Source organism: Eutrema salsugineum, unplaced genomic scaffold (genome assembly GCF_000478725.1).
Source record: "Eutrema salsugineum unplaced genomic scaffold, Eutsalg1_0 scaffold_5, whole genome shotgun sequence".
In the NCBI taxonomy this organism is placed as follows: domain Eukaryota; kingdom Viridiplantae; phylum Streptophyta; class Magnoliopsida; order Brassicales; family Brassicaceae; genus Eutrema; species Eutrema salsugineum.
Genome location: NW_006256612.1, coordinates 15,144,805 through 15,166,693, shown reverse-complemented (window position 1 = coordinate 15,166,693; position 21,889 = coordinate 15,144,805). Strand labels below are relative to the sequence as shown.

At 36.2% G+C, this 21,889-nt stretch overlaps 9 protein-coding genes across 15 annotated transcripts; 3 read left to right on the top strand and 6 right to left on the bottom strand.

The window, feature by feature from the left end:
- The first annotated feature begins 35 nt into the window (after positions 1-35).
- LOC18994629 lies at positions 36-1,037 on the top strand. Its single transcript, XM_006418300.2, has one exon. The coding sequence runs from the start codon at positions 63-65 to the stop codon at positions 999-1,001; it is 939 nt and encodes a 312-aa protein (XP_006418363.1). The 5' UTR covers positions 36-62; the 3' UTR covers positions 1,002-1,037.
- A 59-nt stretch (positions 1,038-1,096) lies between these two features.
- Positions 1,097-3,283, bottom strand: LOC18994628 (translocase of chloroplast 33, chloroplastic). Of its 2 annotated transcripts, none has more exons than XM_006418298.2 (8): positions 3,164-3,283; positions 2,912-3,019; positions 2,728-2,835; positions 2,507-2,631; positions 1,863-2,127; positions 1,697-1,765; positions 1,455-1,616; positions 1,097-1,336 (listed from the first exon to the last, which is right to left on the bottom strand). In XM_006418298.2, the coding sequence occupies exons 2-8, from the start codon at positions 3,005-3,007 to the stop codon at positions 1,268-1,270; spliced, it is 894 nt and encodes a 297-aa protein (XP_006418361.1). In that variant the 5' UTR covers positions 3,008-3,019; positions 3,164-3,283; the 3' UTR covers positions 1,097-1,267. The 2 variants fall into 2 exon arrangements, with proteins under 2 accessions (XP_006418361.1, XP_006418362.1); XM_006418299.2 differs by having other exon boundaries at positions 3,139-3,212.
- LOC18994627 lies at positions 3,276-5,649 on the bottom strand. 4 transcript variants are annotated; one of them, XM_024152451.1, is made up of 3 exons: positions 5,511-5,649; positions 5,159-5,434; positions 3,276-4,913 (listed from the first exon to the last, which is right to left on the bottom strand). In XM_024152451.1, the coding sequence occupies exon 3, from the start codon at positions 4,795-4,797 to the stop codon at positions 3,463-3,465; it is 1,335 nt and encodes a 444-aa protein (XP_024008219.1). In that variant the 5' UTR covers positions 4,798-4,913; positions 5,159-5,434; positions 5,511-5,649; the 3' UTR covers positions 3,276-3,462. The 4 variants fall into 4 exon arrangements, with proteins under 4 accessions (XP_024008219.1, XP_024008218.1, XP_024008220.1 ...); XM_024152450.1 differs by having other exon boundaries at positions 5,159-5,281; XM_024152452.1 differs by lacking the exon at positions 5,159-5,434.
- A 233-nt stretch (positions 5,650-5,882) lies between these two features.
- LOC18994626 (cathepsin B-like protease 2) lies at positions 5,883-8,486 on the top strand. The gene is made up of 11 exons (XM_006418295.2): positions 5,883-6,131; positions 6,430-6,483; positions 6,568-6,648; positions 6,751-6,907; positions 7,016-7,020; positions 7,116-7,190; positions 7,286-7,411; positions 7,511-7,729; positions 7,818-7,931; positions 8,021-8,056; positions 8,166-8,486. Exons 1-11 carry the CDS (start codon positions 6,051-6,053, stop codon positions 8,298-8,300), a joined length of 1,083 nt encoding a protein of 360 aa, XP_006418358.1. The 5' UTR covers positions 5,883-6,050; the 3' UTR covers positions 8,301-8,486.
- LOC18994624 (mannan endo-1,4-beta-mannosidase 1) lies at positions 8,482-11,030 on the bottom strand. The gene is made up of 5 exons (XM_006418294.2): positions 10,659-11,030; positions 9,721-9,900; positions 9,305-9,427; positions 9,006-9,214; positions 8,482-8,906 (listed from the first exon to the last, which is right to left on the bottom strand). The coding sequence occupies exons 1-5, from the start codon at positions 10,986-10,988 to the stop codon at positions 8,513-8,515; spliced, it is 1,236 nt and encodes a 411-aa protein (XP_006418357.1). The 5' UTR covers positions 10,989-11,030; the 3' UTR covers positions 8,482-8,512.
- A 2,170-nt stretch (positions 11,031-13,200) lies between these two features.
- Positions 13,201-14,445, top strand: LOC18994625 (putative expansin-A17). Its single transcript, XM_006418292.2, has 3 exons — positions 13,201-13,375; positions 13,700-14,021; positions 14,121-14,445. The coding sequence occupies exons 1-3, from the start codon at positions 13,234-13,236 to the stop codon at positions 14,428-14,430; spliced, it is 774 nt and encodes a 257-aa protein (XP_006418355.1). The 5' UTR covers positions 13,201-13,233; the 3' UTR covers positions 14,431-14,445.
- Positions 14,446-14,457: 12 nt separating this feature from the next.
- Positions 14,458-16,096, bottom strand: LOC18994623 (protein COP1 SUPPRESSOR 2). Its single transcript, XM_006418293.2, has 6 exons — positions 15,897-16,096; positions 15,559-15,756; positions 15,290-15,413; positions 15,131-15,204; positions 14,876-15,033; positions 14,458-14,753 (listed from the first exon to the last, which is right to left on the bottom strand). Exons 1-6 carry the CDS (start codon positions 15,992-15,994, stop codon positions 14,581-14,583), a joined length of 825 nt encoding a protein of 274 aa, XP_006418356.1. The 5' UTR covers positions 15,995-16,096; the 3' UTR covers positions 14,458-14,580.
- A 412-nt stretch (positions 16,097-16,508) lies between these two features.
- Positions 16,509-17,631, bottom strand: LOC18994622 (germin-like protein subfamily 2 member 2). Its single transcript, XM_006418291.2, has 2 exons — positions 17,446-17,631; positions 16,509-17,179 (listed from the first exon to the last, which is right to left on the bottom strand). Exons 1-2 carry the CDS (start codon positions 17,555-17,557, stop codon positions 16,635-16,637), a joined length of 657 nt encoding a protein of 218 aa, XP_006418354.1. The 5' UTR covers positions 17,558-17,631; the 3' UTR covers positions 16,509-16,634.
- A 457-nt stretch (positions 17,632-18,088) lies between these two features.
- On the bottom strand, positions 18,089-20,537 carry LOC18994621 (transcription factor HFR1). 3 transcript variants are annotated; one of them, XM_024152627.1, is made up of 5 exons: positions 20,466-20,537; positions 19,987-20,344; positions 19,751-19,879; positions 19,525-19,590; positions 18,089-18,614 (listed from the first exon to the last, which is right to left on the bottom strand). In XM_024152627.1, coding segments are annotated over exons 1-5 (846 nt in total). In that variant the 5' UTR covers positions 20,468-20,537; the 3' UTR covers positions 18,089-18,323. The 3 variants fall into 3 exon arrangements, with proteins under 3 accessions (XP_024008395.1, XP_024008397.1, XP_024008396.1); XM_024152628.1 differs by having other exon boundaries at positions 18,232-18,614; positions 20,431-20,529; XM_024152629.1 differs by lacking the exon at positions 19,525-19,590.
- Positions 20,538-21,889: the final 1,352 nt, after the last annotated feature.

Genomic DNA, 21,889 nt, shown 5'->3' with positions numbered 1-21,889 from the left:
GCTTGCAAGGAAACCAAATAAAGAAGAAGAAAAACAAAAACACAAAAATAAAACACCAAATCATGAATTCAAAATGGGAAATGGATTCGGATCGAAAGCTAATTTTTTTTAAATGTACAAAGTGGCAGTTCGAAGACACACTTGATCCTATTAACTGCCCTTTCCACTACTTCTGCGACAGCCTCTACGCCGGCGACTACCCTCAGATCATCGACGTTCTAGTTTTCTTCTTCGTCACGGTTTCTTACTTGACGACGCTAATCGCCGTCTTAAGGGAGATAATATCAAGAGGAAGAAGAAGAAGAGAAGATGATAATGATGGTGTTGATGATAAAGCAAAAAGGTACTTACTTCCTTCTGGTCCAATCTCTCTTCCTTTGATCCTCTTGATCCTTGCAAAAGGTCAAAGGATCAATACCCTTTTTCCAATTTCCGTCTTTGGACCTGCAATCCTGCAGCTAGTTCAACTCTCAGTGCTTATATTCAAGAACAATATAGAAAAAGAAGCAAGCTTCGTTTTCTTCGAAGCCTCCACTATCTCTGGACTTCTCCACGCAAGTCTTTACTTAGACGCTGTGATTCTCCCCTACTATACAGGATTTGATGCTCTGGTCACTTCAACGTTCTCCGGAGTCTGCAAATCTTGCATCTGCAGGAAAGAGCCATTAATTCTGGGAGGGACGATTGTTGCTTACAGGGGATGGTCTAGTACTACGTTTTTGGTGGTTGGTGTTTTGTGTTTGAGGATTATATGCAAGTTATGCAGAGAAGAAGCAAAGAGGAAAAAAGTAGTGGTGATAAAAAATGCAGTGGAAGGATTGGGATGGATTGTTCTTATACGAGATTCTGTGTATTTGGCGGTTATGTCTCCTGTTGAAGAGCCGGTCTTGTTTAGAGTGTTTGTGTTCGGTTCTGTTTTCATGTTGATCTGTGTTTATGTAATCACACAAGTATGCTGCTTGGTTAGTCGGAGACAGAGTAACAAGACAACAAACACTTGACATTTCAAAGCAAAAAGAGAAACAAACTCAGAGACCAGAGGAAGTAAAACGTGTAATTGTAAACGAACATTTAGTTTTATTTTTCTTTGCATGGGAAACAGAAGCAACCATTTCATTTTCATTTAACCAGAAAAAGGTAATCTTTTTTATTCGAACAAATCTCCATAAATTACAGACAAGATAAAGCCGGAAACAAGAAAATGGTGCAAATAAAAAAACTCTCCTCGTCCTAGTTGGATCACAACAAAACCTGTTCTTCAGAGCTCTTAAACTGGCTTTCCACTTATCTTGATGTCATTTCTGATCGCTCCTTGGATCATCTTAACGATGAAGTACTATCAAAAAACAAAACAAAAAACCAAAAAAATTATCCATTGTTAAACAAAATTCAAAAACGACAGTAAATCGAATTGGTGTCTGCAGCAAATCTTGTGGATTATGTTTTGTTTCTACCTGAGCGCCGATGATAAGAGGGATGAGTTTCTTTCCTTTATCATCAGACTGAGATCCATCTACCATCTTCTTGTCTACATGAATCGCTTTCTTCTGATTTGTTGCTACATCGGTTATCGACTTAACCAAGTTTGGGATCCACGCTTCACCATTCGGTAGAGCCTAAACCGAAACAGAGCCACATAAGCCATATTTTACAGTCTCCAAAATCAGGTCAAGTCAGAGATTCGAAAAAAACAAACCTTTTCTTCCTTTTCATTCTTGCTGCATCTTCCACTGTTCTCCGCATATACAACCGCAATTGCAGAATCCTACAAACCAGAAGAAGAATGAGAATAACTGATTCTTGCCCAAAATGAACCAAACATTGGTAAGACTATTTACAAAGACGGGCATGTATAACCATACCTCAAATTGTTGTTTTCGCATCTTAGCACCAGCGCGGATAGTGGTGAGGAGAGAATCTGATCTCTTGGAGGAGAAAGTTTCATAGGAAAGTTCATCGGGTGGGGAGAATTGAGCATGAGTCAAAACAAGTAAGGTTTTGCACCATATCTCTTTTCCAAAGGTTTGGGTGATTGCTTGAACAACTTGCTTATCAAGCTCATCTACTCTATACACATCCAAACGATCAACATAGAGCAAGACATCTATGGTTCTGTTCACAAGAAACCTGCCCAAAATCCGACAAGTAAGCATCAAACACAAGGCATCTATGGTTCTGTTCACGAGTAAGCACCATACACAGAATCATCGAAAAAAACATAACCGTACACACACAAGTACACAAATTGACAACTTTAGCCGAGCAATAAACATCATTGAGTAAAAGTTAAGCCTAAACCAGATACGAATACTAATTCACAATTTCAGTAGAAACCCATAAACGAGCAGTTAACACCATATGTACTTAACTTAGTTAATCATAGACGAATAACATAAGCCCATAATCACATCAATGCAGAGCTTGTGAAACAAAAATTCAACCAAGCCAAGTAATGACAAACAGAATGAGTTTCTCATATGAGAGATTTCAAAAGAGTACTACTAACCCTTTGATTAAGTCGAGAGCTTGGTGATTGACATATCCAGCTTCCACAAGTCCAGGGGTGTCAATAATGTTTATAGTGAATCCTCCCATTGTTCTTGAGACCATCACTGGTCTCAACCCTTCAGCCTGCATAATCCAAAAAGAAAATTCAAATGACTACACTTTCTCAATCCCCAGCTTAAAAGACAATTCAAGTGAGGCTTTAGGGAAACCAATACGCACCTGGAAAGGACTGACACGGACGACCTGTTCGCCGATAAGAGAATTGACGGTGGATGATTTTCCAACACCACCTTTGCCCAGAACAAGAACTGTCATCGTGTTCATATCCTGCAATTACAAAACCCCATTGTCGTAAGCACAACGGAGAAACCGATTTCAAAGAACCAGGGGAAAAAAAACAAACCTTTTGCTTCAATTTGCCGAAGAATTCACCTAAATTTTCCTGGGTAGCCGCTGGAAATTGCTGAAATCCGACCCATTCACGAACAAGAGACCCCATCACTCCAAAACCCTTCACCAAAAAAAAAAAAAAAAAATTAAGTAAATTTTCTTGAGTTTTTTGAGTGTAGATATCGCTAAACCCTAGAGAAGAAGATGATGATGATAGAATAAACGATGAAGGCGGATAACCTTTTGGAGATTCGAAGGAGCGTACCTTTGTGTGAGCTTTTGTGGTTATGAGGTTTAGGAGGAGGAGCTTTTCTCAAGCGTTCTGGAGAAAAGCAAAGTCATGTGACCTTATCGGAATTCTGTTTAATAGATTTACTTATTGATTATTTCACTTCACTCCTCAATTTTTTAATGCTCTCTTTTACTGCCGTACAACTTTAAAAGTAAACATATTTAACCATATACATCCATTTTACCATTTAGCATTACATTTCATATTTTTATGAATCTTCGGCTATGGACGAGTACATTACGTGAAACATTGGAGTGTCATATAGTGCAGGATCAAGCAACGCCGATTCTCTGAACCTTTCTTCGCTTGTACGTCAAGGAAAACAAATGATCATTATCGTTTTCTCGAGCGTGATTGTCTTCGCCCAGAGCACGCAGCGGTTTTCTCGGCACATTGGCTTCCCTCTGAAAGTTCTTACCAGACAAAACCTTCTTTGTTTCCATTGTTTCAGAGCCTCTTTCAACAATCCCCGGCTTAAAACCAGGAGATTTCAGGTGGTAGTGGACATATTCTTCTTGCTTTGTAGGCAGATTATGTTCTGCGATGGAGTAATTTGAAGCACCAAAAGGGATAGTGCGTGTTGGATCATGCAACACCGGTTCTGTCTCCTGGATTGAGCTTCTTTGTGTAGTTTCCAAATAGGTCAAGGAAGTGTCTTGATGATTCGGGAGTTCTGTGATTGAACATGTAACAGTTCCATATGGTTTTCCAAATCTAGTACCTGAGAATGGAGAGGCTTTAAATCTAGCACCCTTTGAACCAGTTTGCAGGAGATCGTTTTCTGGAGGTACATAAGATTCCCCAAGAATGACAGAAGAAGATTTAGGGACTACTTTGAGAAGACCCTTTGGCAAAGTCTGATAATAGTGTCCAGAGGAAACTAAGCTGGAACCATTGTACCGGAATATCCCTTTCTTGGTTATTTTTATCTTGAGATGGTTCTCGGAGACACCACTGCGATGAGAGGTTAAACTATTCGTTCTATTTCTTTCCATAGGTTTCACTACATTGGCAGTTGTTAATCTACATGCACCATCAATTCCATCAGAAGGAGCAATATTCAGGTCCAGCAGTTTGAGATTCCCCGTTTGTGTTCGTTCAGACCAAAGGAGAAGTCTTGCGTTTCTACCCAATTCCTTTCCATACTGATCCCACAGCCGTTGCATCTCAGTGAATGTCTTGATCATTTTCTCATGATAGAACTTTAGAGAGTAGTAATACATGTTCCTCTTGACGAACATAATGGCTTCTTTGCAACAAGCTACCTTGGGAGTAAACAATCCTCCTCTCAGATTCATGTAAAACTTATCCACTGGATTCCCAAAAGATAAATTGGCACCACCAAGAAGTTCCTGCATCGTCACACTGAACCCCTCTTGATCCATATCTGGTAGAAAACGTGACAGGTAGAATCTTTCTTCTTCTGTCAGAAATGAGTTCCATGTCTCAACAGACAATATTCCCGTTAAATCTGGTAGATCGTAGAGCTCGTATGGTATGCTACAGAGCTGACCTTGTACCATAGCTAGCTCACAGTTTGCTTCCGCAATGCCATAATCATCAGAGTCGTCTTCAGAGTCTACCCCAGCTGTTTGGTTCTTATTCATCTCTCCACCCTTAGTATTTGAAAGATCAATGGTGTCTCACTGTACTGACCACTTAAAAACAGAAACACGTTAAAACTCCAAGAACAAGCTCAGTACCAAGCACCACAAACAGGATCCTACATCAAAAAAAAAAAAAAAGAGTTAAAGACTCATCAGAAATTTGCAGGACCAATAGTCCACTACACATGTGAATACCGTACAAGTTTTTGCAATTGGCAGCAAGAAATTGAGATTTTTAGTAACAGGCTGATACTAAGCAGCAATCAAACGAACGAACAATGAACATAATTCGCATTCAAGGATTTCGGCAACAGCACTAAATCCTTATGACGGAATCAACATGTATAGATTTAATCATCACCTGAGATCAATGAACGGAATCAAGCCAATCTCCGACCTCAGATCAAAAGAGCATAGAAAAACCAAGCGATCTCGGGTTCAATTACTAGAAATCATGTGAACCAGCTATGGAAATCGCGAACAGCTACAGAACGCAAACCTTGGATTTAACAACCGAGATGTTGAAGAAGTTACAGAAAAATTTTGAATATAAAACCCAAAAATTATCATAAGAAGAATCAGCACTAATCGCCTCGATCACCAACAGTACATGAGAAGCTCCGATGAGTCAGAAAACCTACCGGACAAATCACAAAAGAAGAATCTCGGCGATATAAAGAGAGAATCGATTCGAAACATGTAGACGAACTTACCAACTTCTAAAGACAGAGGAAATGCGCGATTTAGGGTTGAAGAAACCATCTCCGTTTGGCTGCAGATACCAACTTCATCGCCTTCGAAGTTTCTCTGTTCCTTTCTAGAGGATTCCTAGCGTTTTGATTTTTAATCTGAACGCACGCAGCAGCATAGAAGGAAGAAGGCTACTAATAGCCACTGTTACTTACAAGTGTTATTTATGTATTATATTAATCCGCCTAAAGTAAACCCTTAATTACCTAATTCATCATTTTAAATTTCGTTTAATCATTACTTCTTAATCAACGGCCTATTTACTGGTAGGTGGAAATAATCGACGGTCAGGATCTCCTCCTTCCAGTTATAAAGAAACAAATTAAATGATCTATCTGTTTGTGTCATTCTCTCTCTCTCTATAAAGTCAAAAAAAGATAAGCCTTTCTCTTTAATTAGAAAAGAAATCTTCCAATAGAGAGATTACGTTTTCTAAAGTCTGGGAGAAATCATTCTGGAGTTCATTGAGAGAGATCGAGATAATTGTGTCAAAGAGAAGATTCATGGCTGTTTCTTGTATCAGACTCTACTTAGTCTCTGCTATCTTGCTCTTAGGGATTATTAGTTCATCTTTCAACTTGCAGGTACGTTCATGATCTCTGTGATCTGTTTCTCTGAGTTTTAAGTTGCTCCCGAAGATCCAGAATTATATACGTTTTGCCTTTTTTCGGTTTCTGGGATTGATCATTTGTTTATTTTCAGTTTGATCTGGTTTTGTTTTGAAGCCACAAGTTAAAAAAACAATCAAAAATTTGTGGATTTCGGTTTTTCTAGGATCGCCTCTTGCTTACTTGAAAAAATTCAAATTTAGAATTTTTTTCAGTGTTTCTGTATCAGTAGAGTTTTTTTATTAACTATTCAGGGCGTTTTTATCTTAATCAGGGAATTGCAGCAGAAAATCTTACCAAGCAGAAACTGACATCACGGATTCTTCAGGTTTGGTCTTAATCCACCCACTTTCTTTAATGGTTTTGTCTCTTTTAAGATTTTCACTTACCCTTGAATGACGTACTTTTACAGGACGAGATTGTAAAGGAAGTCAACGAGAATCCAAACGCTGGATGGAAAGCTGCTTTCAATGATCGGTTTGCAAACGCCACCGTGAGTTTATTACCTCCAATCATCTTCTTATCTCTCTTAAGAGATGTACATGACAATTTGACTCTCTTTTGGTTTCTTTTTGTCGTCTGTACGTATGTGCAGGTTGCAGAGTTTAAGCGCCTCCTCGGTGTCAAACCAACACCAAAGAAGGAATACTTAGGTGTACCTATTGTAAGCCATGACAGATCTCTGAAGCTTCCAAAAGAATTTGATGCTAGAACCGCTTGGTCACAGTGCACCAGTATTGCAAGGATCTTAGGTCGGCTTTAATCTCTTAGCTTCCACTCTCTCTGTTTTTTATCCAGTGATGTACTAACTATCTTGTATTTTTTGTTGTCAAATCCTCTCCTCAATTATCGCAATAAAGATCAGGTAAAACTTTGTTTGCTCGGGTTTTATATTGACCAAAAGGTTACTCAGATCGATGAATACATATTTGTTTTTTTTTTGTTTGTTGGTTTGTTTAGGGTCACTGTGGTTCTTGCTGGGCATTTGGTGCTGTTGAATCATTGTCTGACAGATTCTGCATCAAATATAACATGGTAACACAAATTTCTCCATCAAGAAGCCAAGATTGATGATTGCCTAGCATCTTTCTCTTCGAACGATTAATCAAGTTTCTTGTGTTCCCGTGCAGAATATATCTTTATCTGTCAATGATCTCTTAGCATGCTGTGGATTCTTGTGCGGACAAGGTTGTAATGGTGGATACCCAATTTCTGCTTGGAGATACTTTAAGCACCACGGTGTTGTAACCGAAGAGGTATCTTCTCATTGTTTTAACTGCAACTAACATATACTAATAGCAGAGTATTTGAAGCTATTTATCGAAAAAATGTTTGCAATGTTGTTGGTTAATCAGTGTGATCCATACTTTGACAATACCGGCTGCTCTCACCCGGGATGTGAACCCGCATACCCAACACCAAGATGTGTGAGGAAATGTGTTAGTGGAAACCAGCTTTGGCGTGAATCAAAACACTATGGTGTTAGTGCCTACAAAATCAGATCTAACCCTCAAGACATCATGGCAGAAGTTTACAAGAACGGACCTGTCGAGGTTGATTTCACCGTTTACGAGGTAAAATGAAGATTTTAAATTGATCAAACGTATGGTTGGTTATATCAAGGAACTCCACATTTCAGTGATCTTCTTTTTTATTCTACAGGACTTTGCGCATTACAAATCTGGAGTGTACAAGCACATAACTGGAAGTAACATTGGAGGCCATGCTGTTAAGCTTATTGGATGGGGAACTTCTGATGACGGCGAAGATTATTGGGTATGAAATCCATTTTTAACACTATATTTCGAGTTTCTTTCTGGCTGGAATATTCATAACAGTCTTGTTCTTTTGAATTGTGTTACCAGTTGCTTGCAAATCAGTGGAACCGAAGCTGGGGTGATGTAAGTTCTTCTTCTCGCCAATCAAACTCTTACTTCTGATTTTCTAAAAGCCAACATTCAAAATCCAGGGAAAACACAGAATCTGACCTATAAAGTGTAACAATTTCAGGATGGTTATTTCAAGATCAGGAGAGGAACAAACGAATGTGGTATCGAACACGGTGCTGTAGCTGGTTTACCCTCAGACAGGAACGTATTTAAAGGTATTACTACATCAGATGATCTTCTAGTTTCCTCATTTTAAATTATATTCAGACAACGAAAGAGGTCTCTATACACTCTGTAATATACTATAAGCTGCCACGATGTTGTTGTTCCAGTGAAAGAATCAAAACAGTTGAAAACCCAAGCAAAAGTATGTATCTACACATATAGCTTTTAGATATTGTTCATATTCAGTTTTACAAGTTTCCTATATTTATATTCTAATTTCTACTGTCATGTACATATACTGTTTCATTCTACACTATGTGTGACTAATGGTGGATACTTGAGGTTTCTCAGTTTACTAGATTGCTCGGCGACAAGCCGAGCCGTAGTATTAGGACCTTGTTGCATAAAGACCTCGTATCCATCACCTAACAGACCAGTTCTATTGGTCGTAAGTTGCCAGAAAATTCCACCGTTACACGAACCACCTGTTCTTGCACTGTCGTAGATAACATCATAGACTCTCTTGAAAAACTTGTTTCGTTTCTCTAAGGTGAAACCAGGAAACTTTGAAGATTTCCCAAACTCTGTTATGAGTAAAGGCTTCTTGATGATGTTGTCAGAGTCTTCGATGTGTGCTCCGATCCATTTGTCAACAAATGCATCTTGTTCTGCTCTTCTTGACATCTGTAATGGTAGCCTGAGATGAAACAGAGACGCTGTTAAAAAAAAGACAGCAAGAAAACAAAAAATATAATTTTGATCCATTGAATAGAGAGATTGGAGACTGGTGACTTACCAAGAATCTGGATAGACATGGATAGTGGCGAAATCGATTTCTGGTATTTGGTTATTCGAGATGAAATCTGAACCGGTTAAGACCGTACCGCCGGGGTTGTAAACCGTTCTTTCCGGTTTAGATTCTCCATAGAACCCTTCAAGTCCTATTTCTAGTAAATGGTTTGAATCTATGGACTTGACATAAGCTGCCATTTCTTTCACCCAATTCTGCACACGGAAACGACCGCGTTTAATAAGCAAAATATTTACGTAACACGTACGTATTAACAAGAATATATCGAGAGAGAAAAAAGAAACCTGTAGAATAGTAGAACCAGTGGAATCGTTGCAGCGAGGCTCATTGATGAGCTCCCAAGAAAAGATGGTTGGGTCGTCTTTGTAAATTCGACCACTGATTGTGTTTTTCCTCGTCAGCACGGTCTGTTTTGTCAAATCGTCGGTTTAGTTCGGTTGATGTCGGCACGAAGATACAAAAAATATCTATATCTGATCCTCTATATATATTGGTATATTTGTCATATTATGGATTCTTTTAGTTGATTATAATCTAACTTTTGACATTTCAACTGTCCGTTATATCGCGTTAACGTGTTAAGAATTTAAAATATTTGCCCTTTAGCGTGTCGTGTTACATATGATGATATCGATATATATAACTGATACTTATCTAATCATAATACGAAATTTGAATTTTATGTATTATATATGCTAACCTTCACGTGGTTCTTGTAGAATTCCTTGACAACTGAGTTTGTGTAGAACTCATCCGTTTCATTGAAACCGGCCCATTCAACGTATTTTTTTCTCCCTCCATAATCTTCGAAATTATTGACTAAACTAATTATCAATTTAATTTTAAATCTCCCAGCTTCATAGACCACAAAGTCTAGTCCCTGCTCACAGCAAACTTTGTATCAGTACTCACAAAACGCAATTATACCTTTTTGTTAACTTGATTAATCAGTTATATTATATTTAATCCCAAATTAGTCAACATATAAATTAATCGTACCAACTTATGCTCCTAATTACATATAAATATGATTTACGATATTAAAGAACTATGTATGTTTTTGTCATTTTGGGATTATCGACTTTACATAATTAACGTGTGAGTTGTGACAAGGACACGACAAATTTTTCAAGAAAAAAACAAAAGGTTTGGATTTCGTTTGTCAGAAAGTAATATTTTGAAATTTGAATCCTTCAAGTTAATTAGTTTTTTCTTTTTGTTTAACTATTAATAAGACAAAAACAATGGTCATCGAAGATCTAATAACTAATACACATATGACCATAACAAACACCTATCTATCTTTATTACTAATTTCGTCCTATTACCAGCGATCCATTTACAAATTAAATAAGTGAAAATAGAGTGATTATTTTATCAAACCAGTAAGCCTACGGTGATATCGATTCAAACTAAAGTCCTTAAATTTACAAAGTTAAGAGTTAAATTATAAGAAATTGTTTAATTGATAAAAACATATGAAAATGTGAAAAAAAAAATTCCATAATTTTGCATCGATCGATCCATCAAAGTCCTTAAAAATATACATGCATATATCTGTAGATATGTTTATGTATATGTAGATATAAATACGTATGTTATACGTATGTGTACACATATATGCATGATGAGTGTTACCTTGAAAACGTCTTCACTGTAGGAGCCAGGAGATATCTGAAGAGGGATATAATCTCCTTCGTTAAAACCCCAAATCCTAGCCACGTTCATTCCCACGGCGGAGGCTTGCCGGAGCGCCGTCGTGACGGTTGCTCTTCCTCTGGACGCCGTATCAGCCGCCGTGGTCATCATCCAATAAGCATTGAAGCCGTTTAAGTAAACTCGTTCTCCGTTCAATACAAACTGCGTGCCGTTGCTCCCGACAAAACCTGCTTTTTGGGCGACGCAAATGCGGTTGTTTCCGACGAGAAACGGAAGAAGGAAAAAGAAACACGGCAAGAGTTTTAACATTGTAAAGCTTTTGCCGACTTGGAAAAAAGAGAATGGCACAACATGAAACTGAAAGACATTTGTCTGTGTTGGTGTTATATATACATTACAGATGTCTTAGTGTCTACGTATTTTAAAAATATTTCTTTTTGTCCCCATCTTGCCTAATTATTTGAAATATATCTGTGAACGCGTTATATATTTATATTTGTTTTTATTTAAGGTTTATCAAAGTCATTTTGCTGAACTTGTATATTTGGGCTAAGAAAACATAAACTTTTTAAAACTAAGAGAATTTACTGAAAAGAAGAAATAGAAGTGGAAACTAAAAGGGTTTTATTTCTATTTCTTCTTTTGTGTAAATCCTCTTAGGTTTAAAAGTAATTTGATTTATGGTTGAATAATATGATACGAAACGACCACACTAATTATTTGCTTTTGAATATAAGCGTGTCACGCGTGTGGAGTGGAGCTATCATACTTAAGCTACTAAAGATTAGTTACCTTAATGACTCAATTATGTAAGACGAATTATTAAATTTGACTTCTCAACAGAAATAATTATTGATCCTCAACTTCATACGGATTTTGCAAGCTCCAAAACTGATTAGGAAGATATCAAATAAATTAATCAATTTCTCTTTCTGGGCCTATAATGTTCACTCAGACTTTTAAAATGTGGATGCTGTACCAAATAGTATATTAAAGAGAAACAAAATTGGTCTATTAACTCTATACATTATACAGTCAGTATACACCATGTGAAATGAGGTCTACTTTAGTATCTTGTTCTCAAGTTTCATTCCTCCTTATTGGGCCCTTTATAAAGCCCGTATATGTTGTATGCTAATTTAAGAATGAAGGAGCTGATCTTCTACAGTATACCCACAGCCACAGCCCAAAATATCTCGACGTTTGATGTTCTTCTTCTGTTTGACATCAATCTATAAAAAATTTGTGCTTTCCAAACAGACCAAATTTGTTTTTTTTTGTCATCTATGAGATTTTATTAAACTTCTGAAAGATACAAGCAAGATACGTTATATTTTTGGTATAACAACCAAATTTGTTATACAAACTTCTGAAAGATATAACAACCAAATTTGTTATATTTACAAATATTTATTAAGAGAAGTAATGTTCTGTTTTTATTTTATCAGCTTCATTTTAATAGTACGTATTCGACCAAGCTGGGTCATGTTTGAGAGCGTGGCTTTTATCAAATGTAGGCCATGTGATATAAGAACGAGGACGTACCTCTTGACATGCCATCATATTAGGGCATCTAAGGATTATTGTATATATGACAGATAATGTCAAGTTACGTACATAAGAATCAGACTCACTTATATAAAAAAAATTATTTTATTGCTAGAAGACCGATTGAAAATATTAGCAAATTCAAATGAATGGAAACTATATATATATTTTTATATATATAATAAAAGCTGGATATATATATATATATATAAGTTCAAAAGTAATTAAATCACGTACTGTATTTTCTAACTAAGCATGTACTGTGTTTTTCAACTAAGCGCATTACTGTGTAACAAAAAATAAAACTACAGCCTTGCTGCATTTTGTTAATTCATCTGTGGAAATATATCGATATAATTGTTTATCCGTAGAATGTAATGATTTGCTTCTTGGTGGATAAATTATATAGTATTGCCGTACATGTTGCAAAAGCCATGTTACGAAGTAATATGATATTTTGAAAACAAAAAACAAAACAAATATGTCAATGCCTCTGACTTATTTTTATTTATTTGTTGGCGTAAGTAAGCTTGCAGGAGCTCAACTGTCCTTTAACGTACCACGGCATTTACGAGTAAAAAGAGGAGAACTTATCAATCCATTTCAGACATTTTCTCCGCAATCTAAGAAAATATGGCATGTGGTTTTTGATATGTATAGTTTTAGTTATAATCATCCGTATATAATGTTCTCTAATAAGCCCTTTTAACTATATAAAAAAAAATCTGTATATAGTTAAGTTGCGTCGTTACATTTTAACAACCCAAAAACTAATAATTATGTCAACTCGACAACTCCATACCACCATAGTCTTTTTCCGCGGAATTCATGTGATAAGATGTTACACTTATAAATATTATAAGGCTATAAGCTGAAGGCCAAAACAAATCAATTTATTAAAATCAGGAACAAGCTCTGTCTCTGTGCTTGTCACTATAAATACTCGCATTGTCGTCTATCTATATTCATCGAAATATAATAAAGTCAACACTTGCTAAAGAAAAATATGACGAAGATTTTATCTTTTTCGATAGTGGTCAACTTCCTCCTCGCGATGTTCTGCACGAATATGATCAGCTCGGTTTCTGCAGGTTGGATGCAAGCTCATGCAACCTTCTATGGAGGAAGTGATGCTTCGGGTACAATGGGTAAGTAATTTAATTTTTTTTTTTTTTTTTTAACATAGTAATTTAATTTTCTAAAGCATCTTCTTTCATTCTTCTCCAAGAAACCCCTCAAAAAGCCTGAGTTCTCTTAAGATACTTCGGTTTGGTACCAACCGGGTTAGGATTCCGTTTGTTCAACTTCAAACTTCTTCATACCAATCGGTTATGGATTCCGTTTGTTCAACTTCAAACTTCTTCATACCAATCGGTTATAGCTAATTATAGATTGCTTTCGGTTTAGATTAAAATGCAAACCGATCTGTATAGTCTTAACCGTTATATCTATATCCCCGGTCCGAATTTCAGGCGGAGCGTGTGGTTACGGCAACCTCTACACCGATGGTTACGGGACAAACACGGCAGCGTTAAGCACCGCACTGTTCAACGACGGCAAATCTTGTGGCGGTTGTTACCAAATGGTCTGCGATGCGACCAAAGTGCCACAATGGTGTCGTAAAGGCAAATGGATAACAATCACGGCTACGAATTTCTGTCCTCCAAACTACGCTTTACCAAATGACGATGGAGGTTGGTGTAATCCTCCCAGGTCTCATTTCGATTTGGCTCAGCCTGCGTTTGAGACCATCGCCATCTACAGAGCCGGAATCGTCCCTGTTTTCTATAGAAGGTGATATAAAAAAACTGCCCTTCAAGACCTCATTTCAATATCAGTTCTTTGTGCTAATAAATAAAAGGGTTTCTTGGGGATGATTGTTATCTCTTGTAGGGTCGGATGTAGAAGAAGCGGAGGAATGAGATTCACGATGAACGGTAGAGATTACTTCGAGCTTGTCCTCATCTCAAACGTAGGAGGTGCAGGTGAGATTTCCCAAGTATGGATCAAAGGCTCCAAAAGCAACAAATGGGAGACGATGTCAAGAAACTGGGGAGCTAATTGGCAAAGCCTTACTTACCTCAACGGACAAAGTCTCTCGTTTAAAATCCAAACCAGTAATGGCAAAATCAAGAGTGCGCTCGATGTTGTTCCTTCGAATTGGCAGTTTGGTCAAAGCTTCAAGAGCAACCTAAACTTCTGAAACCACACGTTTACTATGGACACTGTAAATGAAAACTTGATTTCTTGAATGAAAAATGTTACATGATTCGAATACAACGGAGATAGTGTTACGCTTTTCATAATATCAAATCTGTTCCGAGTCACTTCCAAGTCAAGTATCATGTCACTCTTATCTCCGCATCACACGGTTACGCTCTCTCTTGCGGAATCGTTCCAACATGATTTGATCAGTTGCAGCTTGTCTGCTTTTCCCTGATTCAGCACCATTGTTATTACTAATAGACGGTTTAGCTCCTTCGCCATCAGCTTGAGGCCCTTTATCTTTGTATAGTTCCGGATGCTCTGCGTTTTTAAGTAATGTGATCAGTACGACTAAACATCAGATTCCTTTAACAATTATTAAAATGCTTAAGACTTGAGCTTAACAAGTAAAAGGGAAAGAGAAAAGGATTCATAAGCAAAACCTCTTCTAAGCTTCTCAGCATAATCTCTCCCGCGCTGGAAGTAATCAGCGCTGTAACTAGAAGGAATGTTAAACTCTGATTTTGGCCGACCCGTAAGCCTCTTCTCTTGCAGAAGCTTCTTGGCAGCTTCTGTTTCTTCAATGTTCTTCAGCTTGTATCTATATCATCCATCCACACACACAAAAAACCAAACCGTTAATTCTTTAAAATACTCAAAACCATCAATCTTCAAATCTTATGAACAAGTAATCATACTCGATTGGGAGTTGCACTTCTGCTATTCCTGTAGTCCACTGTGTTGAGCTCTCTTCCGAGCTACGTTTCTTAACCTGAGACAGTTGGAAAACTTGTAAAGGACGAAATTCATGTTACACTTTGAAATTAAAACAATCATATGTCACAAAAACAGCTTACTTTAAGATGATCAGGTATCTTATACAACTCATCCTCTACTCGCTTCAGTTCGTTCTCAACCTCCTCTGCATCATCAAGATTTTTTCCCCTTTTCTTCGCCAGTTCTTGTTCAATGTACTTTACCCTATTGAATCAATCAAGAGGGACACAATCCTTAATGCCTACGAATAAAACCTCAACTAGCTCGATCTGTATTTCTCAATTACTTGGAATCGGCAATGAGAAACTGAAAACTAAGGCAAATAAAAATTGAGAAGAGGTTCTCTTACATGTTGGGATCTTCAATTAAAACAGCGGTCTCTTGAGCAAAAGTATCCTGCAACACAAGCTCCTCTTTCTCTCCTTCAGCTTCGGGTTTCTCCACTGCTTTCACTTTTCCTATGCTATACTGCGCCGTAGATAAAGCTGGGATTCCTAATTTTCTTTCTCTCTGCTTCTGCAAAAACTTGACCTCTTCCAACGCCAATCTGTAAATCACACCCAGTCAACCAAAAACCAATCCTTTTTAGCAACCCGTCAAATTGATTGAAGAAATTCACACTGAAAATAAAACAAAAAAGTGGGAAAAAAAACCCCTAAAGATGTGATTTTTCAATTTTGGAGTGACCTTCGTTTCTCTTCTTCATCTGAATTTGCGGCTTTACTTAGATCATCTTCTTCTTCCTCCTCGAAGTTACGCTTCCTGAAATTTCTCTTCGGCGGCATCGCAGGAAACTATCGGCTTCTTCAATTTTCTTGCGAGAGCTAAATGGGACTTGAGATTTCTCTCTTCAATCGACGAAGTCCGACTACTTTAGGCTTAAGATCGATCTGTTGTAAACACTCTCCGTCGGCTAAAATCAGAAATCAGTGAAACGCATCGTTTTACAAAGGGCCCTATTAGTTAGCCCATTATATATTTTTATTAGGCCATGTTACGTTTTGATGATCCAGCTGTATATATCAGGTTAAAGTTTTTATGACAATAAAATCGATGATAAAGTGTTTTTTCCCGACGAAATCGATGATAAAGTTTGAAGAGATAAAAATGCAAAGAAAACAAAAATAATATAGGTGTGAGTTTTGTAAAATACAAAATGCAAAAAAAGAAAATTACTCTCCACCTTTCCTTTTCACTGCTTGCCATCTTGAAATACAAAAAAGATGCGTCTAAAGGAGTTATCTATCGGAGGACTTTTGTTTTTGTCAACAATTTTTTGATATAATAAGTTTTCTTCAATTTGTACACATTGATATAGCAGACAATTACAGTAATAATTTATTTTTAGTTACCACAACATTAACGTAAACCTTTCCAGGTTTATCATCACATGAACCATTACAATATTATTATTTACAATTGAAATTATTTCTTCGTAGAAAGTCTTTCCTTAATCTTATCAACCATTTTAGTTCCCACCTGAAAAGTCTTTGTCAACACATTTTCCGGCAAAGGAGGCTCCGCCGCAAAAAGAGCTGCTGCAACGGAAACCGTCCCCGGCAACTGACTATTAAACGCCGACAAAACTGATGCCGGAGATTTCCCATTATTCATCTGAAAATGCACAAGCCCTCTTGGAAAAACAAAAACTTCACCAATCCTAATGGTTTTCGAGAAAAGCTTGTTTCCCGTTGTGATAAACCCAACTTCAAGCTCTCCTTCGAGGACGAAGACGATTTCGGTGGCGCGTGGGTGAGTGTGAGGTGGGTTTACACCACCTGGCGCGTAGTCTATACGTGCTAAGGAGACAGAGAGAGTGTTGAGGCCTGGGATCTTCTCCACGTTGGCTCCCGTCACGGCAGAGCCCTTCGTGGAGTTTATGATGGCCGGTTTTGAGAGTCCGGCGAAGAAGAAGTCGGACGACGTGATGTTTGACGTTTCTTTGCATGGAAATCCATTCAATTTGGTTCCTGCGATGTGCACATCGTGCCGTTTATAGACTATAAGAGGCAATGTTGCTATAAAATGTTTAGTCAAAATATGTATTTGACTTACAAACTTTCTAATTCTTACCATGTTAGTTATTTTTATTTTTACATTTACTTAGGTCCCTATTAATTAAATTGTTTTTTTTCTTTTTAAACTATACTAATTTAAATGTCTATCACTTTCAAAGATGGACGAAGATTATATCCCAATCGTTTGTACTTTTATTCAAAACATTAAGTTACTTTACCGTGAGATATATCAGCAACGCAGAGATCTTGAAGAGCGTCGGGATCATATGCTCGAGTCGAAATGATATTGCAAAATAACACGATGATAATGGAAAATTTTGAATTCATCATGCCTCAAAATATTACAATCGAGATTATTGTTTATTTTTGAGAAAATAAGCTCCAAGTTCTTGATAAAATGGGATTGCTGGGGTTTTTATTTTGATCCTTATAATAGGACTTCGACAAGTTTGACCGACAAGTCATTTGCTTGTCACAAGCCGAACATTTCATTTGTCTTGACCAAACTGAGAAATGTACGTCCAAGCTAAGTTGGTAAAACTTTAGCTTTCTGACATGTCTTTCACTACAACCAAATCTTTTTTTTTTAAATTAATTATTTATGTAGATTTTTCTTTTTGGTAAATTTTATGTAGAATATTTATCTTTGAAGTGTTAGAATGTATTAATAATTCTTGAAGTCAAGTTTCATGGTCTAGTTTGTATGGCATTATCACTGTACGATCCAATGGACCTGTATCGTAGATACTGGTAACTTTTTAAAAAGTTAATCAAACAAAATTTAAGTAAAAAACATGCTGAGAAAATTGTTACAAACCAATTGTATACACCTTTTTAGTAACAGATTATAACGTTATTACAAAACCACAAAGAACAGATATATTATTCACACAAATACACATAGTTTTTGCTGCAACGAATCGTCGGAATAACATTACAACGAATTGGTCAGCTCCAAATCCAAATAAAACCCATTAGGCATATTGTCGTATTTTCGAATTTCTGTTTTTTTTTTCCTAACCCACGAACATTTCATACAGACTTTTCTCTAGCTACTTACATATATCATAGTCTTCACATCGTATGGGAAGAGAAATCAAGGAAACTTAATTGGAAAACAAGGAGCCAAACCACATAGACATTGAGGAGAAGAAGCTGCTGATGCTGTTGTGAGAAAGAGAGGAGGTTGATTAGAAGAGTGTGGGAATGAAAGATAACTTAAAGGTGGTAGCGGCCAATTTGTCGCCGGCGTTAACGGTGACGACGCTGTTTGATTTGCCGGATTTAAGCCGTGAGCCATAGCCATCGCCGTCAATAGGTGGTTGTGCATTCCAAAGTTTAATGTCACTGGAGGAATATAAGGATTCATTCCCATTGTTGACATCACCTGCAATTACAAAAAAAAAAATTACAAGTTAATTAGTTCCTGAATATATTAAAACTCGTTAATGTATATACATATTATGTTGCTGTTCAAAGGTCTTGGTGTCAGTAGAGCAGTAAGGACCCAATTATTAGCCGATTAGCGTATAAAACTTTCAAATGGCACTTGAAAACGAATCCAAGCGGAGTAATTGGTAAACAAATATTTATTTATATATATATATATATATATCATAATGTTTACTATACAAAAATATAATGTTAAAACAAAGAAATTCAGCAATAAATCATCAATGTTTGCCCAATTTTCAATTGTTTTTTGTATCAAAATTGATGCTATATTCTCATTAGTATCACACATGATATATCATATGACAGAAATGCTCTAGACTTAATTTTAAATTAATTCTCATATAAAATACGTTTTAAGCGAACACAATAGATGTGATTTTTTTGGTTGTCAACACAATATAGTTGTCAAACACCAACTATACGTGCTGTTTAAATTTAAATCGATCGTGTAGATCGTTATAACGTCTAATCATCTGTTTTATTATCAACACGTCTAATCATCTAATCGACCATCTAAAACGTATAATTGGCCGTCTATATACAGGTAATGTTACTGTAACTCCAGTGATAAAACACCAAAAAAATAACTATAGTTGTTTCATCGATTAGAAACCACATCATGACAAAATTATAAATCTCATAAATTGGTCCGACTGAGATTAAATAACAAGAACAATTACTATAAAACGAGCTAAAAATCGCACAATAGCAAGCATCAATAGTCCTTTTTCGGTTGAAACCCAGTTCTCCCAGCATAACAACCAACTATAAGTAAAATGTAGATAGTGGTAATATATAACCATACGTATATAGATATATTTTAGTCAAGTTAAAATATAGACCTGGAGTTGAAGTTGAAGATTTTTCATATACTCAATGGTCTTATCGAGAATCGAAACCTTGTCCGTCTGAAAATTGGAAAAATAAACACACACACCGTCGGTAATTGGAAACCGAAACTTAAGGCAAGATTCCTTGGACTATAAAACTATATACACACAAATTTAATACATACAAGTATCATATATATATATATATATATATATATATATATTAAAATATACCAACCTTGTGACAATTTGGTAAAAGCTGCTGTAGCGTACGCATCTTGTTACTCATCATCTCGTCTCTTCTTATTTTCTTGAAACCTGTTCTTGTCACTGAAGGAACCTCTCTTGTACACCCTTCTGAGTCATTCTAAACAAATAAATATTCATAAAATCAAAATTTGAACAATAAGGGGTCAAAACTAATATATATAACACATAAGGTAACAGGGAAATGTCTAATACGTATCGACTTACATCACTGGAGATCAAATAACGACGCCGTTTAGGTTTCTCTCGTTTGTTTCTCAAATAACATCGATTATCTGAACTCTCCGAATTATCTTTAGAAAGATGATGATCACCAGCTTCAGAATGTTCATCAGGAACAACCAACGTCAAATCTTTCTTCGAGTTTTCTTCTTCTCTATGAATCTCCGGAACAATTTGAAGATGAATATCTGTTTGATCATGATCAAAGTAGTCGTATCTCCATTTTAAGCCGTTGATTAGACGATCTTCATCACTTCTAATTTCTCTTTCGGTTATACACTGATCTTTCACATCAAGTGATCCGACATCGCTTCTCCATCCCATGAAATCTTGATTATTTAACCTGCAAAAGACAAAGAAGAAAATTATTAGGGTTTATGAGATTAATTAAGAAGAAAGACGTAACTGGAATGTCGTAAGACAAGAAACCTAAACTCTGAAATCTCCCTTTGAATTGCACATACATGTTTATTAGTTAAAAGAGATATCGGAGATGGAGGATTCCAGAAAAATTAATCTTCGGGGACTTGAGATTTGCTCGATAAAATGGAAATCACATTCATTTATATTACAGGAACGATCGGAGCCAGATGTTACAGTTGTCAGCTAACTTAGTGACCCACTTGTATTACGCCACGTTTTCTACTATGAATGGCTCTTTAATTTGTTTTCTTTGGAATTATTTTTTTTGTTAAAGATCTTATACTGTATATAATGAAATAACGCAAAAAAATATACAAGGAATCGAAACTTAACCGGAACGGCGGAACCATTACAAGCAAATTTTAACCAGCAAACAGGTGGATTTTTTATTTTATTTTACGTACACCGACGATTATACAGCAATATAACCCGAGTAGCTTCTAAATTTTTAATTCATAGCAACACGCGGTTAAAGTTGATTACAAGATATTGGATTTTGAAGAAAAAAAATTGTTTAAAGACATACATTTTTGTTTCAATTTTTAGTACACAATACTTTATTTTTCGATAGTTAATTTAAAAATGCTAAATAAAATTTAATTGATTAATTAATTAGTATTTGTAGATTTTTTTGATTTATAAAACGACACTTAGATTAAGAGGGGAAATTTATCCTTTTGTTCGAATACTTCTGCATTGATTTTTAGATGTCAGTAAATAAAATAAATAATCTACACATGCAAGTATACAACATGCATGCATACATTTAACAACAAAACATGCATGCATACAATACATGCATACATAAATCGACTTTAAAGCAATCTTCATTAATTACTATTCGGGCACATGAAATATTCAGACGATATAAGTGATAAGTCGATCAATATACACACACGCGCATATGTATAAATGTATAATATAGGGATAATTATACTGGGATTTGAGTGACATTTATATTTCTCCACTTTAGCTATAACTGTAATAATGCACAACGGGTAGGACCACTTTTATCCTTTTAATTAATACCGTAATCATTATCCGTTATCCTTGAATAGTCGTCGTTATACTTTATCTTTGTATTCGAATTTTAGATATCAGATGTCCAATAGTCTCTATAGCAAACAAGTTGACCGTCGGTGGATATCTGAAACAGTCGACCATCGACCACCACACTTTTCATACGATCCATAAAAATAAACTAAAAATTGTTTCATCATTAACAGACCCTTTCTATAAGAAAAAAAAAAAATCACCACAGTGGCTCAGTGAGTAAAAGCCGCTGATCATCTATGTGATAAGCGGAGTATTTTGGGATAAAAAAAATAATAATGTGGATCTATATATAAACACCATCTCTCGAAGTATTTGTGAGTGGTTATAATATTTGCGTTTTACGAAAAGGTTCACAACAATTTAATATGATGATATATATATAAGACTACTACATCGCAGAGTCAGAGGA